Consider the following 18,245-nt stretch of genomic DNA (forward strand, 5'->3'; position numbering starts at 1 on the left):
AGTTTCCGGGCTCAATACAGAGTGCTGATTTGGGCCTTTAAAGTAGGGCTGCCATATGTCTGGACCTTCCCTGACATTACCGGGATTTCAAAGGTGGAATGGACTTTTGGGTGGGGGGGATTTCTGAAAGGCGGCACTTTGTCCTGGATCTTAGGCAAGTTAATAGAAATATCACTCAACAATTTTGGGTTTTTTAAAAAATATGGCAGCCCTATTTAAAGCCCTGTGCAGCTCAGAATACAGTACCTCAAGGACTGCCTCTCCACATATGAACACCCTTCATTAGAGGGCCCCCCTTCGTGTGCCCCCCTCAAGGGAGGTACGAAGGATGGCCACCGGAACAGACCTTTTCAGTAGTATGTCCCCTCTCCTCCCTCTGTAGAATGCTTTCCCTAAGAAGACACACCTGACACCATCCCTGCCAGTCTTTTGACACCAAGCTAAAACCTTTTGGTATACTCAGGCCTTTGTCTGCTGTGCTGGTGGTCATTTTTTAGTGAGGTGGGTAGGACTTGTCCTTATTATTATGTTACTGGATGGGAATTTGATTTTTTTTGGTGTGTTGTTGATCATTTTAAATTTTTCAGATTTTAAAATTGCTTTTGTGTGTTGCCTTTTATCTTCTCAAGTTGCTTTGAGACTTTTTCTTTTGTATAAGGCAACTGATAAATGTTGGCATAATAATTCTGCTGGGCCCCTGCTAGTATGCAGTACCCTTGGTCCTTAGCTGCCTCTGCCACTTGCTTGGTGCTCTCCCCTGTCACATCAGGGCTTTTGTGTCCCCATTGCATCCTCCCTCATGGTGTTGATGCAAGCTGGCGTACTACTCTCCTCCGGCATCAGGGCTATCCTGCCTCTTCTCTGCATTGCATGACTTCCGGGTGAAATGAGAAGTGTGTGGCCTTTCTCCTGCTGCTGTGCCTCTTGACTTTCCCAGCTCCAGCAGGGTTTCTCTGCACAGTTTGGGGCCCTCTTCAGCTTGCCTGCCCCTTTGTAACGGGACCTGTGCCCTGGACCCAGGGCTGTGCTGCTGTACTACTTCCCAAATTCTGTGCCAAGAGAGCTACGCTGTGCCATCTGATTCAAATTAAAAAACCAAACTGGGCAAAAGCTGTTCAATATTTCTTTAATAGTAAACACTTAGGATGTTTTTTTTTTGTGTGTGAGCTTTTATGGAAAGCCACAGTTGAGAGAACTCTGAAAATGGATTTCCACTGGAACAAGGAAATGTTCTGCAAATGCCCTGATCTAAATAGCTCACATTTTGACCCACTGCTGTTAGCGGTTGGTGCTGGGCTTGGTGTCTGTCCAATTGCTCCACCCACCGGCTTTCAACTTCCTCTTTCTTTTTCCCCTAGGGTCGGTGGGGCTTCCACTGCCTGGAGTGCAAGTGCGCATAGCCTCAGAAAGCTCGCAAAAGGAAGGCCCTGCCTACACCATCCATGCTGAAGGTGATGAGAATGGCACAAAGGTATTAACAAACTTGTGCAGAGGACAGGAAGGGCAAAGAGGTTAGGGAAGGGTTATTTTCTCCTGCCCACTTTGGTCCCCTTGCCAGGAGAAGTGCCATATCACTGGTGCTACTTTGGGGGCAGTTGGTGTTTTCCTCTTTTTGTTAGGTGGAGAGGCAAACTCAACTTATGTTTCTGAGTAGGCCTAGGCCCCCTGAACGCATGTTGTGAATACTGGAAAGGGGCCATAGCTGAAAGCCAGAGCACCTGCTTTGCATGCAGAAAGCCTCCACTTCAGTTCCTGGTATCTCCAGTTAAAAAGTGGGTCAAGCAGGAGGTGATGGGAAAGGTTTATCCGCCTGAAACCCTAGAGAGCCACAGCCAGTCGGAGCTGACAGTACTCTGCTAGAAGGCGGCTTCCTCTGTTCCTACTATAATACTGATTCAAATGGTGAACCTCCAAAATGTGGTTTCTTGGTTCAACCCAACCTGGACAAATGCCAGCACATTCAGAAGACCAGCTGAGCACTCTAGAATCTACCAGGAAAGTTAACTCAGAGGAGCTTGGCCATGAAAGAAATGGTTGCATAAATCACTTATTTAGTCTTTGGCCTGGCATCCTCATCTATCATCTATCTATCATCTATCTAATACAAATATAAACATTTTTCTAGTAAAGAAAGCCATACATGGCAGAACAAATTTCTACAAATTTAGCCAATGATTTTAATCTTTTATCTCTTTTGCAAGAAGGCAGTTTGGTCAATCATGCATTTCTCCAGGTCCACTTGTGCTGGAGGTTGTGCTGTGGGTGATTTCCAGACAGAAGCAGTGCTCATTCTAGCTGACATTAACAGGCTGCCCATTCCTCGCTTCGCTGCTGCTCCCCTCCCTAAACCTATCGATTTTATTTTTTTGCATTTTCTTTTTAAAGGCTGGAACCAAAATAAGTTATACAAAGTGATGAAAATGTTTCTCTTTGAAAAAGTTGGGGTTCCTAGTTGTGGAATTCTCACTCTCTCCCCTTTCATTCTGCCCCTGTCAGCCACATCCATAAGAGGGCATTATCACTAACGCAACAACTTTATAATAGCAAGAAAAACCAAACAATGAAAGGATATTGCAGGAAATAAAGTCCCTCCAAACACAATTTGCAATGTTAATAAATAAGGAGGTGGAGTGGAATATTAAAAGACTAAGACAGAAAAATTTTGAATTTGCCAATAAGTCAGGGAAATGGCTTGCATGGCAAGTCAAAAAGAGAAAGGAACAAAAAACAATTAACAAAATACAATTAAATGGAGAAGAGGTAATAGATCCCAAAAGAATTAGAAAAGGATTTGTGGACTTTTACGAGCAATTATATAGAAACAAGGATAAAAACAACAACAGGAAAATACAAAGATATCTAGAAGAAAAAATGGTGAGGAAAATCTCGACAGAGCAAAAAGAAAGGTTAAATGCCCCAATTTTTAGAGAAGAGGTGGAAGAAGTGATAAAGGAATTGAAAAGAGGGAAAGCCCCTGGCCCGGATGGGTTCACTTCAAGCTATTACAAAGAAATGAAAGATATATTGATGACTCCGCTAGTTAACGTGATGAATAACATCTTAAAAGAAAGAGAGATCCCAAGTACTTGGAAGGAAGCTTTTATTACAATAATTCCAAAACAAGATGCAGATCTAACTCAAGTAAAAAATTACAGACCCATTTCTTTATTAAATACAGATTATAAGATCTTCGCCGGAATCTTAGCAAAAAGATTAAAAAAGATATTAATAAAGGTCATCCACAAAGACCAAGCGGGCTTTCTACCGGGAAGACAAATAAAAAACAATACAAGAAGTATAATTAATATAATAGAATATTTATCGGATAGATATGACAAACCAGCTAGTTTAATTTTTGTAGATGCAGAGAAAGCCTTCGATAACGTAGTCTGGGATTTTATGTTGAGAAATTTGGAATTTATGGATGTGGGTCAAGAGTTTTGGAATGGGATAAAGGCAATATATACAGAACAGAAGGCGAAGTTGATAATAAATAATGTCATCACTGAAGATATAAAAATCTCTAAAGGAACAAGGCAGGGCTGCCCTCTTTCGCCGCTCCTCTTCATAATTGTTTTGGAGGTCCTACTAAATGCGATAAGGCAAAATAAACAAATTAAGGGGATAACATTAGGTTCAAATGAATACAAGGTTAAAGCTTACGCTGATGACGTGGTTTTAACGGTGGAAGAACCTATAGACAGCATAAAGGGAATTTTGGAAGAGATGGAGGAATTCGGGAAGTTAGCAGGATTTAAACTGAATAAGAGCAAGACTAAAATGATTGTTAAAAATCTGGACCAAGACAAGATACAACTATTACAACAACAAACAGAAATTGAAGTCGTAAATAAGGTAAAATACTTAGGTCTTTGGCTCACTAATAAAAACATCGATTTGTACCAAAATAACTACATCCCGGTCTGGAATGAAATTAAAAAAAACTTGGAGATTTGGGCCAGGATGAAACTATCTTTTTGGGGAAGAATATCTATGGTGAAAATGATGATACTCCCAAAAATGCTATTCCTATTCCAAACGATACCCATAATTAAAGGCACCAAAAATTTTAAAGAATGGCAAAAGGCGATCTCTAGATATGTCTGGGAAGGAAAGAAGCCCAGAATTAAGTTTAAGTTATTAACAGATACAACGGAAAGAGGGGGCTTTGCCTTACCAGACATGAGATTGTATTACGAGGCCGCATGCCTTTGCTGGATAAAAGAGTGGATAAAGCTGGAAGACACAGAATTATTGGATCTAGAAGGGTATAAGAATAGATTTGGGTGGCATGCATACCTGTGGAGGGATAAAATAAGAGTACATAAGGGATTTTGCAACCATATCTTTAAGGGTCCTTTGATAGAGGTCTGGAATAGGTATAGGAATATATTAGAACCAAAAACCCCACATTGGTTGTCCCCATTAGAGCTGATAAGTGTAAAAAAAGTTAACATGGAGAAAAAATGGGGCAGGTATGGAGAAATGGTAATGAAGGAAGGAGCGAAATGGAAAATAAAACCATATGATCAGGTTAAAATATATACATATGACTGGCTGAGCTACTTCCAGATAAATGAAATATTTAAAAAAGAGGTGAAGGAAAGGGGCTATGAAGAAAAGGTATCGACATTTCAGAGAGAGATAATAAATAATGATCGTAAAAATCTGTCAAAAATGTATAATATACTGTTAGAATGGAATATGAAAGATGAGAAAGTTAAAAAGGTGATGAGTCAATGGGCAAAGGACTTCGGCTACGAGATTCAACTAGAGAATTGGGAAAAACTGTGGAGAGTGAATATAAAGTTCACTGCATGTGTGTTACTAAGGGAAAATATGATGAAGATGCTATTCAGATGGTACATGACACCTGTAAAATTAGCTAAGATGTATAAAACAGACAACAAATGCTGGAAATGCAGACAAAAAGAAGGAACGTTCTATCATCTATGGTGGGAGTGTACGAAAGTTAAAGGCTTCTGGGATGAAATTTACAATGAAATCAAAAAAAATACTAAGCTATACCTTCGTAAAGAAACCTGAAGCTTTTTTATTAGGATTGACGGGAAAAGACATCAAAAGAGAGGATTGTAAAATCTTCCAGTATGCGGTAACGGCAGCTAGAATTGTGGTAGCGCAGAAGTGGAAACAGGAAGAAAGCCCAACGATAGCAGAGTGGAGACTAAAACTGATTGAATATGCTGAGCTGGATAAATTAACAGGGAAAATTAGATATATTAAGGATCAAAAGTTTATTAATGACTGGGGGAAATTTGTGGGATATCTGGAGAACAAATGTTTTGTAAACACAACGCTAGTGGGATTTAAAGAGGCACTGTAAAGCATTAAGAGGTACTGCTTATTGGATATAATGTATGAAGGGAGGTATAAATGGCAGTATGAACGATTGGAATGTGCTATAAAGAAACAAATACGAATGAATGTCAACGACGCTGAAGGAAGTCTAAAATGTATGAGATGTATGCAATACGAATATAATGTACATATATGGAATACTAATAAAATTTTAAAATGCAAAAAAAAAAAAAAACTTTATAATAGCAAGAGAAATCTTATTGCTATGCTACTGCTTGCCCAAAGCACAAGAAAATAACAGGTTTTGGGTTTGGTGCATTACAGAAAAGTAGGCACCTGGCAAATATATCTGCAAAGGAAATTTCAAATTTGGATCAGAAGAAGCTGCCTTAGACCTGGTCAGACTCTGAAGGGTCCATCTAGTTCAGCACCATCAACTCTGACCAGCAGTGGCATTACAGTGTTTCAAACAGGGAGTCTGTCCCAACCCTACCTGGAGATGCCAGGGATTGAACCTGGGACCTCCTGCATGAAAAGCAGGTGCTCTGCTATTTCCCATGGCTCTTCCTCATAATTGGGACACCTGCAGAGAAATGGTCCAGTCCCTCGTTGCTGCCTGAGGAGTGAAGGAACACCTGGAGCAGCATCCCAGATGATGATTTTAAATAGTGGATGGGCTCATGTGGTAGAAGGTGGTCCTTCAAAAATGTTATGAATGACCAGTTGTTGCTTAGAATACTTCCTTCCTCCACCTGAGGTTTTTTCTTTAGAACTCCAATGTTTGGACGTGGTCTAACTTACTTGAGCATTTGCTTCTGTAATTCCTGCCTCCAGTTTATGAGAGCCATAATTAAACCTGCCTCTTGAAAGAGAGATAGAGATAGAAAGTTTAACCCACAGGATTAAATTCCATGGACAAGATTCTTACAGTCATGTTAGAAAGTCGCACTTGGAAGTCCGAGAGCCGTGCGATAGTGTGCCAAAAGAGCTGATGTCATTTGCAAAGCTAGTTTCTGGCGCAGCCCAAAGATCAATAAGCTACTTAGCGGGAAGTTTGCTGGCGCTGCCTCTCTCTCCTTTCTCCCACTTTGCTTCATTAGAGAAACCTCACTCTGAACCTCGGCACCATCCACAGTTTCCGATTTGGCTTCAGCGGTTCTTTGGCTTCAGTGACTATTAACCTCCATCCCATACTTTTGCCCTTGATATACACTTGAAGGAGGGCAAGGATCAGCATCAAGCCCCACTGCGCTGTTGCTAATAGTTCCTTTTAAAAGTATACTCTATGCGATATTATATAAGATTGCGATTTAGTGCCTTTATAATACAAGTAAGAAAACTATAATGCACAAATTTCCAGAGCGGTAGCTGCATTAGTGTCTTGTAGCAAAAACACTCAGAGCTTTGTGGCACCTTTAAGATGACTATCTTTAACTCTTGAGAATGGTTCCCTGCCTCACTGAAGGTGTTAATATAATCATTTCAGCAGTTATCACTGCTGTTGTAAAAGGTTACAAGTGTGCCTGTTTAACAGATATTTAAGCTTTAATTATCACTGGCTGTAATTTTTTCATCTCATTGCCATTCAGCTCCGGCCCTACCGTTTTCTCCTTTGTATACCTGCCAACTAAGATGTCATTTCATGTCTCTGACAAAGTGGTCTCGAGTCCACAAAACCTTATGCGGTAATAAATTTGTCAGCTTTTAAGGTGCCCAAGACTCTCTTGATTATAATACAGAAGCAGTGGGTGATAACTATTAGCCTGGAACCTGGTTTTTCCTCACACACATATATTTATATAAAGCATGGTTATTCAAAATGGTTTTATTCTATATATTAATGATGCCTGAACTGGTGGTGACTAGCCAGGGAAAGAGCTCTTGGAGTTATGGGAGATATGAAAATGTTGGCTCTGTGTACTGCAATTGAAAGTAGAAAAGGGCAACCAAAATGCTCAAGGGGATGGAGCAGCTCCCCTATGAGGAACATTTGGGACTTCTTAGTTTAGAGAAAAGGTGAGTAGGAGGAAATTACGCATTGGCATGGAGAAAGTGGACAGAGAAAACTTTTTCACCCTCTCTCAGTAAAATCCATAGGCACCCAGCAAAGCAAAATGTTGGAAGATTCAGGACAGACAAAAGAAAGTACTTCATGCAATATATAGTCGAACTATGGAACTCACTCCTGCAGGAGGCAGTGATTGTCGCCAACTTGGATGGCTTTAAAAGAGGATTTGACACACTTCCATGGAAGATAAGCCCATGATAGGGCTGTGCTCCGCCTCCTATCACAGAGGCAGTACAGTCAAACCCCGCCCCCCATTTATACACGTTCAGTATGTGTGTGACTACACACACGGACATCACACCGAACCCAGAAGTGATCTGAAAAGTCACATAAAGGGATGGAATAGAGCTGGGGCAGAACTGTGTGTTTGCAGGCCTCTTCAGTGGTGTTTCAAATATAAGTGATTTCACTGGCACGTGCGGTGCCTTGGAATGTAGTAGTAGTAGTAGTAGTAGTAGTAGTAGTAGTAATAGTAATAATAATAATAATAATAATAATAATAATAATAATAATAATAATAATAATAATAATAATAATATTGCCCCAGCCACTCTGGGCGGCTTCCAACACATATAAACACGTAATAAAACATAACCCAGAACATTTGTGGTATGAAAAAGTACAGGATTTCAGCAGGTAATCACTAGTCATTCCCCAATTGGAAATGAAGTGGCATGACTGCTATGGAACTTTTGCAAACGGCATGACATATAACTGCCCTGGCCCCAGTACGGTCGTTAGTGCAAATCATCGTGAATGCAAAATCACAATAAAAAGGACATCTGGAGGGGCTCTCTAATTTTATCAGCATTGAGGGGCAGGAAAGGGTTAATCCCCCCTTTCTTCTTTGTTGCTCAGCTCTGGATATTTCATCTTGCTTTGTTCACTGGGATGCATATTTCATAGGCTGTAGCTTCCCAGCTGGCAGGAGCTTGCAAACTCTTGGAGCATAGCGGGTATTGTCTGTCTGTTTGTTTGTTTATTTTTAAAGCCGCCCCCCCAACTCCGCCACCACTCTCCCCCTCCCCTTAAAAAGGGGGAAAGAAAAGAAGCGCTTGCTTAGATCCAAGAGCCGAACTCTGAGCCTTGGCAGTGGGGCGCTGTCAGCAGATAAAACGGGCTCTGCAGCTGCATAGAAATGCCACGTCTCCTAACTGGGAGATTTTTGAGAGTGAGCAGTTTTGTTGCTACAGGGGCTTCAGGAAGAGAGGAAGCAACATGTGACTAGATGAGTGGCGGAGCACACTCTTCCTGACTTTAATTCACGCCATCTCCCATTTTTAAAAAGAAGAAGAAGAAAGGGCCATGGAGCAGGTGACACCAAAGGCCTCTCTCTACCTGAGCCCCCGGAGAGCTGCTGTCAGTCAGAACAGACTGCACTGGCTTTGATCAGGGCTCGGGAACCTGTGGCCATCAAGATGCTGCAGGAGCATAACTCTCATCATCCCTCACGACTAGCTGTGGAAGTTGGAGTCCATGTGGGGCGCAGGACCACACGTTATTCCCCGCCCCAACTGAGATGCACAAATAGTCTGACCTTACTTCCTACGTAGTTGGAGGTGCTAGGGTTGAACCAGTGGGGTGTAGTGGTTAGAGTATTGGACTGTTTTTAGGATAGAACAGGGAAGGGGGAAAACAGTGCATGCCCCCTTGAGCTTTTGGTGGAAAAGTTGAGATATACAGTGGTACCTCGGGTTACATATGCTTCAGGTTACATATACTTCAGGTTACAGACTCCGCTAACCCAGAAATAGTGCTTCAGGTTAAGAACTTTGCTTCAGGATGAGAACAGAAATCGTGCTCCAGCGGCGCGACAGCAGCAGGAGGCCCCATTAGCTAAAGTGGTGCTTCAGGTTAAGAAAAGTTTCAAGTTAAGAACGGACCTCCGGAACGAATTAAGTACTTAACCTGAGGTACCACTGTAATTGTAATATTAAATAAATAAAATCTGGGGCCTTTTGCATGCAAGGCAGGTGCTCCAGCTATAGTCCCTCTGGGAAACTATGCCCTTCCAAGGAGCCCAGGTCTGCCACACCTCATATTGGACTCCATTATTTTTTTCCAAGGCCAGTGCAAATGGATGCACCAAGATGCATCTTGAAGAGCTGCGCTGGAGCTGGATTAAATATTTAGCAAATTGTGAGTGCAGGGAATGTTTCCTTTTCCAGTGGTGAGCTGGTTAGAAAGATTAGCAAAGTGGACTCCCCCCCCCCCCCATGAAAGGCTGCTGCATTCTGCATTACTCAGCAGATGGCATTTCCCTTCAGGGGTGGATGGAGGAGAGAGTAGCAGCAGGCTGGTCCAGAGCCAAAACTTGGTGTTGTGCCCTCTGGGAGAGCCCATTTTCTGTGGGACTGGTGGTTTTGTGGATGCTAAGAAGGAGGCACCACAAATGATGCAGAAGGGTATTGTCTTTTTGATTGGCATAGGCCATTAGTTTTTCCAGTTTGTTTTTAGTGTATGATTTCATTCTGCTAACCTGCTCTGCTGTTTTTTGGGGGTGTTGCTGTATTTGGGATTTGTTTTTGTATGTTCATTTATGGCAGGGATTTTGAATCATAAGAAGTAGAAAGTGCATTTGTGGTCGCCTAATCCAACCCCCTGCTCAGTGCAGGATCTGCTACACAGGGTGCAACTATATAACTATATAACTCCTGACAGGTAGCTTGTCCATCCTCTGCTTTAAGTTTTTCCTGTAAAGGAGAACTTAAAACCTCCTGAGGCAGGCAGTTCCACGGTCAAACAGCTCTTATCATTAGGGCTTTTTTTTAAAAAACAAAACCCTAATGTTTAGCTCTGCTTCCTCTACAATTTTCCACTCAGCTGCTCTTGTTCTCTGGAGCAACAGGGGCACAGGCCTGCTTCATCGTCTGCCCTTCAGATATTTGGAGACGGCTGCTTGTATTCTCTTCTCTTCTCTTCTTCCTAGGACCATTTGCTGTGTTGGGTTGCCTGTTTTTACCTTTTATAAGCCACTTGGTGATTGTGTGTGTGTGTTTTAAGCAGAAAAGTAGAGTATAAATAAATAAAGGATAGACTGGCATAAGAATAGGCAGGCTTTTGAATTCCCAGTATGACAGTTCCTCTTCTGATCTCTCTCATCTCCGAGGCATGCCTGTGAATTAAAATTAATCACCTCTTTAAAACAGAATAGACAATGACTTAAACCATGCATGGGAATTTCTGGGTCATTCCAACTGCCTCCAATTCCCCACTTGTGAGCACTGAATGTCTTGAGGAATGCAAATTGGTTCAGTTCCATGAGCAAAAAATTGGGTTTTGGACTCTGTGCTTTTAGGTGTGTGTGTGTGTGTGTGTGTGTGTGTGCGCGTGCGCGTGCGCGTGCGCGCGCACACACACACACACAAACATACATACATACATACAAAAACTAGATCACTTGGCTATTGCATTACAGATTCTTTACCCATGGAAATAAAATCATTATTGATGATTTACAGACTGAGCCAAGTATTTAGGATCTCTCTCCCGTATGCTTGCTCTCCTTTCTCCTCCTCCTCTTCTCATTTCGTTTTATCCCTTCATTTTTTAAAAATGTGAAACCTCCCAAAATGAAAAGTGAATTGATTGCATTATTCTAACCCTCCTTTATGAAAAGTTACCGTTGCAAAGCCAGATGTGAAATGTGGCTGTTGCAGATTACAGTCTGGGCTCTGGGTGACTTTTTTCTTCCCTCTTCTTCTCCTCCTCGGTGTTGTCTCCCCAAGGAGCTGAAATCTGCCTTCTCTCCAGCAGGAGGGAAATGGCGCTGCCTTGCAATTGCCTCCTGTAGCCTCTGCTGCAGGACACGCAGCTTGTAGCAGAGATAATGCCGCTTGTGCGGAAAGGGGGCTTATGGGGGAATTTTTAATTACAAATGGGTATGAGGGACCAGGTTGCCTAGGAGATGGGTAATGTGCTGCTGAGCGTTTTACTACTAGCAAATCTGCCAGAATAGACGATTAAAAGTTTATTGCTTTATCTGATGCCTGGATTGGTGGCCTTGTGAAAAATAAGCCCCTTTGCTCTTAGCTCACCCCTTGCAGAGCCACGGCAGCAGGCAGGATGCCGCTGGCCAAGTGGCGCTTGTGCCCCAGGGCACAGGTGAGGTGTGTTTATTGCAAAAGGCAAAAAGAGGCTCACTGCCTCTGCCTTCCTCTGCTACTACTTTTCCCTGTGGGGAGCTGGCAAGCGAGGGTCCCGTTTCTGCCAGCTTGTGTAGTATGACTGGTCTCCCCATCATTCTGTTGAGTCTTGGAGGCTGTGTGGCACGGCAAAGGCAGGTTAAAGGCAAAGTGTCCTGAATTAACAGGGAAGCTATCCAGCAAGAAGTCATGTTGGAATGCAGGTGGCTGGGCAGAAGAAGGTGTCACACCAGCAACAGCCAGGCAGCAATTTCTTGGCAATTTCTTCACCTGCCCAGTCACACCCATCCTGTTGTGGAATAACAGCAGTATCGTGATCCAGATTACGCATTGATTGGTGGTTGCTTCGTTCTTCTGCATAGGCCTGATGCCGACAGATGAGGTGGGCATGAACAGGTCCTGACGCAGGCAAATGGTTCTCCTTTTGTACAAAAGGTTGAACTGAATGACTTCTGTGGACAGCATCCTCTGGACGACGACTCTTGTTCAAGGCACGCACAAGAATATAAGAAGAGTCCTGCTGGGTCAGGACTGAATGCCCATATAGTCCAGTGTCTTGCTTCCCACAGGGACCAACTCGATTGCTCTGGGGAGTCTCCCAGCAGGGAATGAAGGCACTGTGCCAACTGGTATTAAGGGGAACTTGGAAGTTCCACACAGCCATCCCTCCCCCTCACAGCAGACTCAGGTGGTGAGTGCCAACAAAATGGGGCCAACTAGAATCCAAAATGAATCCAAAATGGGGCCAACTAGAAGGAGGTGCCAACTTGCTTGGGAGAACTCTTGAAGTTTGCAGAAGTACAAAAATTATTTAAAAAACAAACAAACCATTTTTAGGCTCCCCCCCCCAAAAAAAAACAGTCCAAGAAGGACTGAGCAGCCAAGGAATGTTGAGTGTTTATTTACAAAGAAAGACATCCTAGAAGAGGCCGTGGCTGGCTGGCACCTAGAAGGAGAGCACTGCTGTTAGTCATGAGAGGTGAGGACCTGCAACCCAAATATTGCAGCGTATCTTCCTCCCATTAATAAGACTTGCTGCCCATGAATTTGTCTAAACCATCTGACCTTGTGGAAGCCATAACACTTTGTGCCTGTGAATTCCATAAATAGATCACACACAGTTTTGAGAATGTGGTCATTTGCAGTGGTGGTGGTGCTTTGTGGTTTGCCATTGGTGAGCCCTTGGCTAATGTGGATTTAACCTCTCTCCTCTGGTCAATTCCACCCCCCATCCTTGGCATCCATAGCATATACCAAATGTTATGCTCCCAACTCCCTGTGCCTGTTCCACAGCATGGCAGATGCTGTATGGCCAGTGTCACGTGGCCGTGTCAAACCAGGAGGGGGGCGCCGACTAAGAGCTCCCTACTGTTTTTTTCGCTCTGATTAGAAATTGTTTATTCAGATTTCTGATTTTTGTTAAGCAAATGGATTAATAAAATGACTCATTTATGCAGACGGCACAAGCAGAAATGATTTTCTCCTGCTTAACTCCCCCCCCCCCCCCGCCAAGAAGAAACTTCCTAGTATTCCTTAAGTACTTTGATTCAGGTAATCATTTAATTGCAAATATAAACCAGCAGTGCAAACCCTTTGCATTTTTAACCAGTGCCAGGCGGTGATGATGGTGGGAGTGGGAATATGCCATTCTGGAAGTGCTTCTTTAAAATTTAAATTTTATTGCTTTTTCTGCGTGCCGCCGCCGGTGATCTTGGAGAGCACAGCTGGTGCGTTTACAACCACGTCCCACTAGGAAGATTAGCATTTTAAAAAAAAAACTTTTTGCTGCCTTTGCTTGCTCTTTGCAGGGAATGCTGGTGCCCATGCATGGTGCCTAAGCTTGACTCTCCTTTAGAGCAAGGGCACAATCCCATAGGGAGCATCTCCTGTGTAAGCAAATGGCATAAGTTCCCATGGTGCCATGAATTTTCAAGGGACTCTTGTGGATTTCATAGGGACTTGCACAGGAGATGTGCCCAACATGTTACATCCAAGGACAGTAAGTGATCTTGGCTATCTAAATTTCATGATATGCACCTCAGCACAGGGCTTTTTACCTGGCAACTGGCAGTATCTCCCAACCAGAGGAGTTCCCAGAGGCCATGGTCTGCTGAACATACAAATTTCCTTGGTGGTGGATCTGACAGTCTCCTCTAGCATTCTCTCCAGTAACGGTCAGTGTGAAGCAGGACACAAGGGGCTTCCCTTTGGTTTGTCTCCATCTTTTGTTGCCCAGAGGAGGTATGCTTCAGTCTTTAATGAGAACTGCCTGACATAATGTTAGAAGAGCCCTTCTGGATGAGGCTGAAGGTCTCAGGTAGTCGAGCATCCTCTTTCACACAGTGGACAAACAGGTGCCTCCAGGAGGCTCACAAGCAGGACACAAGAGCAATAGCCCTCTCCTGCTGTCAGCCCACACTGTTGGATGTACATCAGAGTGCCATATAGGTATCACAGCTAATAGTTATTTGATTTGATTACATTTATATCTCACCTTTTCCTCTAAGGAGCTTGACTAGTTGCTTCTGATATCTGGAATCCCAAGGTGTACTTCCTCGGTGCACGGAATTTCCATTTAATTATTGCAGCTGATGGATACAGCAGTGTCAGCACGCAAATGCAGAGCATCTAGTGGCCGGTGAATGGGTGTGTTAGCCAAGGCCTCAGGCAAAGGGCCATAGCTCAGTGGTAGAGCATCTGCTTGAGAACCCGGATTGAATTCCTGGAGAGCCTCTGCCAGTCAATGTGCCAGTCAGTAAGCTAGATAGACCAATGAAATGACTTGGCATAAGTTCACCTGTTCCCTGAGCAGCATGAATAATAGAATCGTAGAGTTGGAAGGGACCTGAAGAGTCATGTGGTCCAACCCACCTGCAATGCAGGATCTCCACTAAAGCAGCCCCAACAGATGGCCTTCCAACCTCTGCTTATAAACATCCAATGAAGGAGAGTCTACCACTTTCCAGTGGAGTCTGTTCCGCTGTAACTTACAAGAATATTGGGCTTATGCAAGTGTTACATTTAGACATAGACATCCTGTAAAACAAGTGAAGACCATAACATTGCTGGGCCAGAGCAAAGGTTGTCTAGCCAAGTCCTTTGCCTCCAGCAGCACTGATGTCCATCTCCAGTTCCTCTGCTGCAGTTTTTTCAGGGCAGCAGGCTTTAGGACTATCCTGGAACTCACCCGTAAACAACTGAGCCTTGCCTGGGGAAAGTATCAGAGAAAAGCTCTCACCTCTCTACTAGCCACCTTGGCTGCCTGCTAATAGAGAGGTAAAATTGAAGCATTGAAAATATGCATTTTATAATCACCCGGATTTATTCCTTCAGAGAGTTTATTACAACCTTTTTATTTTCATGCGTGGCAAATGTAATCTTATCTGGCGCGCCGGCTGGCCTAGCTCAGCTTGCTGAATCCGTTTTGTGGCGGAAAGCTATCAAACGCCAGTCTTCCAGGGCACACCGTGTCTGCATGTTAAAGTTGCTTGAACGCATTAAAGCAGCTGAAACGTGCATTAAAATATGGCACTTGGAGAATAGGATATCTATGCAATTAGCCATCTGATGCTTTCAACAGCTGCTTGTAAGTTAGATCCGGTGTATCAACAAAAGGGTACCTTGGAGATTTTGAAGAAGAAAGGAAAGCAAGCTTACTGGCTGCAGAAGAAGCCCTCCATTGGGAACTTCAAGGGGTTGTTGTTGTTGTTGTTTTGAAGGGATGTCAAGTTTGTGGATGTGCCATAGATGCACAAGCATCTTGAACCTCCATTTTAACACACACACACCGGTCTTTCTGCCTCTCCCCCACCCCACCCCCTGCCACCTCCTGTAGTGTTCAGGCATTGCAAGCTGATAGTGCCAAAGTGGTCCACATGTTCCCAGGCACTGGGGAGCACAGCTACGAACCCTGCAAGTTCAAGAAGCAAAATCCTATTAAGATAACGTCACGGGTTTTCTGTTTTACTGTTTGCAAGCCAGCTGTAGTATCGCAAAATGGCACAACAGGGAGGTGCCTGCTGCCAAGGAGCCATGCTGTAGATAAGATGGGGGGGGAGCATTGAACCTCTGTTAGAATCCAAGTTCAGGTGATAAGGAATTTGGAACCCATCCAGCTTTTTGATTCAGACAAGCAGGGGTGCACAAACTCCGCTGAAACTCCCTTTTGCCCACCTGGCTGGGCAATTGTGCTGCTGCTACCACTATCCCCACACCATATTCCCAGGGAATAGGACATGCTGCATTTAAAAATAAAAATAAAAGGGTCAGCTTGTTCTGCTCACTGCAGTGCAAGATGACACATTATGTAGGTCAGCAACACTTGGGTCGTTGTATTTCCTGAAACTCCAGGAGAGCTGGGGAAGGCAGGATCTGAAGCCTGGTCATCTTCTGCCCACATCAGCCCTGTCATGAAGAGTCAGCAGTCTGGGACTTGGCTATCCACATCCGGACGCTGACCTGCCATCTTTGCTCTAGGACCGGTATTGTGAATCAGGATAGGTCTGAGAAGGCTGCAGTTGCGCCGTCATGCGGGTGCCTTGGGAGGGTCAGGACCCCCTTGCTTTATTGCTAGAGTGCAGCTGTTTTGGGTTGATGGGTGCAAGCAACTTGTGCTAGCAGTGGAGTACATGGCATCTCTGTTTCCCCAGGTGACCCCAGGTTTGGACGACAAAGAAGGGGAGCTCTTTGTGAAGGGGCCTACGGTATTTCTGGAATACTGGAACAGACCTAAGGAGACCAGGGATGCCTTCACTCCTGACGGCTGGTTTAAAACAGGTACCTTGATTGGGAAGGTGCTGGAGCGCCTCACTTTGCATGCAGAAGATTCAATCCCTGGCAGCACCTCCAGGTAAAAAGGTCAGGTAGTCAGTGGTAGGACAGTCCCTTCTGTAACAGGCCTTGGAGAGCCACTGCCAGCCAGAGAGATGAGATGGACAGAGTAACTGACCTGACATAAGACTACTAACTACATTTTTATAGGCCCCCAAGTGAGAGAGTCTTAGTGCGGTGTGCCCCATGGCAAGACTCCTCTATATTGGTTCATGGCACAAGACTATGGGAAAGATCTTCAGCCCTGGTTTGTTTGGCTGGGAACCAGGAGCTGATGCAGCACTTGCGCCTGGCTGCTTCTCGGGCAAAGTTACTGGACTAGTGCCAGTAATATTGCTATATTAATACAGGAGTAAACCTTGTGGTGTCCTCCATCCCCAGCAGCCCCAGCCAGTGTCACTAATGCTCAGGGATGATGGGAGTTGTGATTCAGCAACATCTGCAGGGCACTGTGTTAGCTAAGCATAAATTAATATATCATTTATATCTCTTGTATGCAAATAACTCTGGACTTGCCTAACTCAATTTGCCCTTGTAACAAGTCAAGAGTAGCATAGTTCCCATTCGGTGTCCACTTACCTTTCCTGTTCCACTTTGAGCAGGGATTTGAACCCAAGCCCTGCTGGGACCTCCTTGTGTTCTGTCTGCAGCAGTAATATGGTTAAGTGGTGTTTTGCTCATAGGGTTCAGTCAAGGTCATAGAATCATAGAATCATAGAGTTGGAAGAGACCACAAGGGCCATCGAGTCCAACCCCCTGCCAAGCAGGAAACACCATCAGAGCACTCCTGACATATGGTTGTCAAGCCTCTGCTTAAAGACCTCCAAAGTAGGAGACTCCACCACACTCCTTGGCAGCAAATTCCACTGTCGAACAGCTCTTACTGTCAGGAAGTTCTTCCTAATGTTTAGGTGGAATCTTCTTTCTTGTAGTTTGGCTCCATTGCTCCGTGTCCGCTTCTCTGGAGCAGCAGAAAACAACCTTTCTCCCTCCTCTATGTGACATCCTTTTATATATTTGAACATGGCTATCATATCACCCCTTAACCTCCTCTTCTCCAGGCTAAACATGCCCAGCTCCCTTAGCCGTTCCTCATAAGGCATCGTTTCCAGGCCTTTGACCATTTTGGTTGCCCTCCTCTGGACACGTTCCAGTTTGTCAGTGTCCTTCTTGAATTGTGGTGCCCAGAACTGGACACAGTACTCCAGGTGAGGTCTGACCAGAGCAGAGTACAGTGGCACTATTACTTCCCTTTATCTAGATGCTATACTCCTATTGATGCAGCCCAGAATTGCATTGGCTTTTTTAGCTGCCGCGTCACACTGTTGGCTCATGTCAAGTTTGTGGTCAACCAAGACTCCTAGATCCTTTTCACATGTACTGCTCTCAAGCCAGGTGTCCCCCATCTTGTATTTGTGCCTCTCATTTTTTCCCCCAAGTGCAATACTTTACATTTCTCCCTGTTAAAATTCATCTTGTTTGTTTTTGCCCAGTTCTCTAATTTGTCCAGGTCGTTTTGAAGTGTGATCCTGTCCTCTGGGGTGTTAGCCACCCCTCCCAGTTTGGTGTCATCTGCAAATTTGATCAGGATGCCCTTGAGTCCATCATCCAAGTCGTTGATAAAGAACCCTTGGCTGAGTTGAGTCTCAGGAACGAAATATCCCCATCCCTGATGGGGACGCCATACAGTTGTGCCCTAAAAATGGAATGGTTCCTTCTGCTAGCTCCATCCCTCTCCATCCCTCAGCAGAGCCTTGGAATGTAGGGGGACCTGTTAAGAGTTACATTTTGGCCTCTTAAGTCTCTTGACCCAAAGCCATCTTGTTTTTGACTCTTTCCTATCCCTGTTACTAGCGACAGTGTAAGTGTGTACACGTGGGACA

General features: G+C 44.2%; 1 protein-coding gene across 5 annotated transcripts in view; it reads left to right on the plus strand.

The window, feature by feature from the left end:
- ACSF3 (acyl-CoA synthetase family member 3) overlaps window positions 1-18,245 on the plus strand; it is a 67,267-nt gene that overhangs the window by 23,060 nt on the left and 25,962 nt on the right. For 4 of the 5 annotated variants that reach the window (XM_081201204.1, XM_081201205.1, XM_081201202.1 and 1 more), the window contains 2 exons: window positions 1,359-1,471; window positions 16,182-16,308. In XM_081201204.1, coding sequence (XP_081057330.1) covers window positions 1,359-1,471; window positions 16,182-16,308 — 240 coding nt within the window. The remainder of the gene's footprint in view (window positions 1-1,358; window positions 1,472-16,181; window positions 16,309-18,245) is intronic. The other variant, XR_014009932.1, reaches the window with a different exon arrangement.

Source organism: Podarcis bocagei (assembly GCF_964188305.1).
Source record: "Podarcis bocagei genome assembly, chromosome: 7".
Lineage (NCBI taxonomy): Eukaryota > Metazoa > Chordata > Lepidosauria > Squamata > Lacertidae > Podarcis > Podarcis bocagei.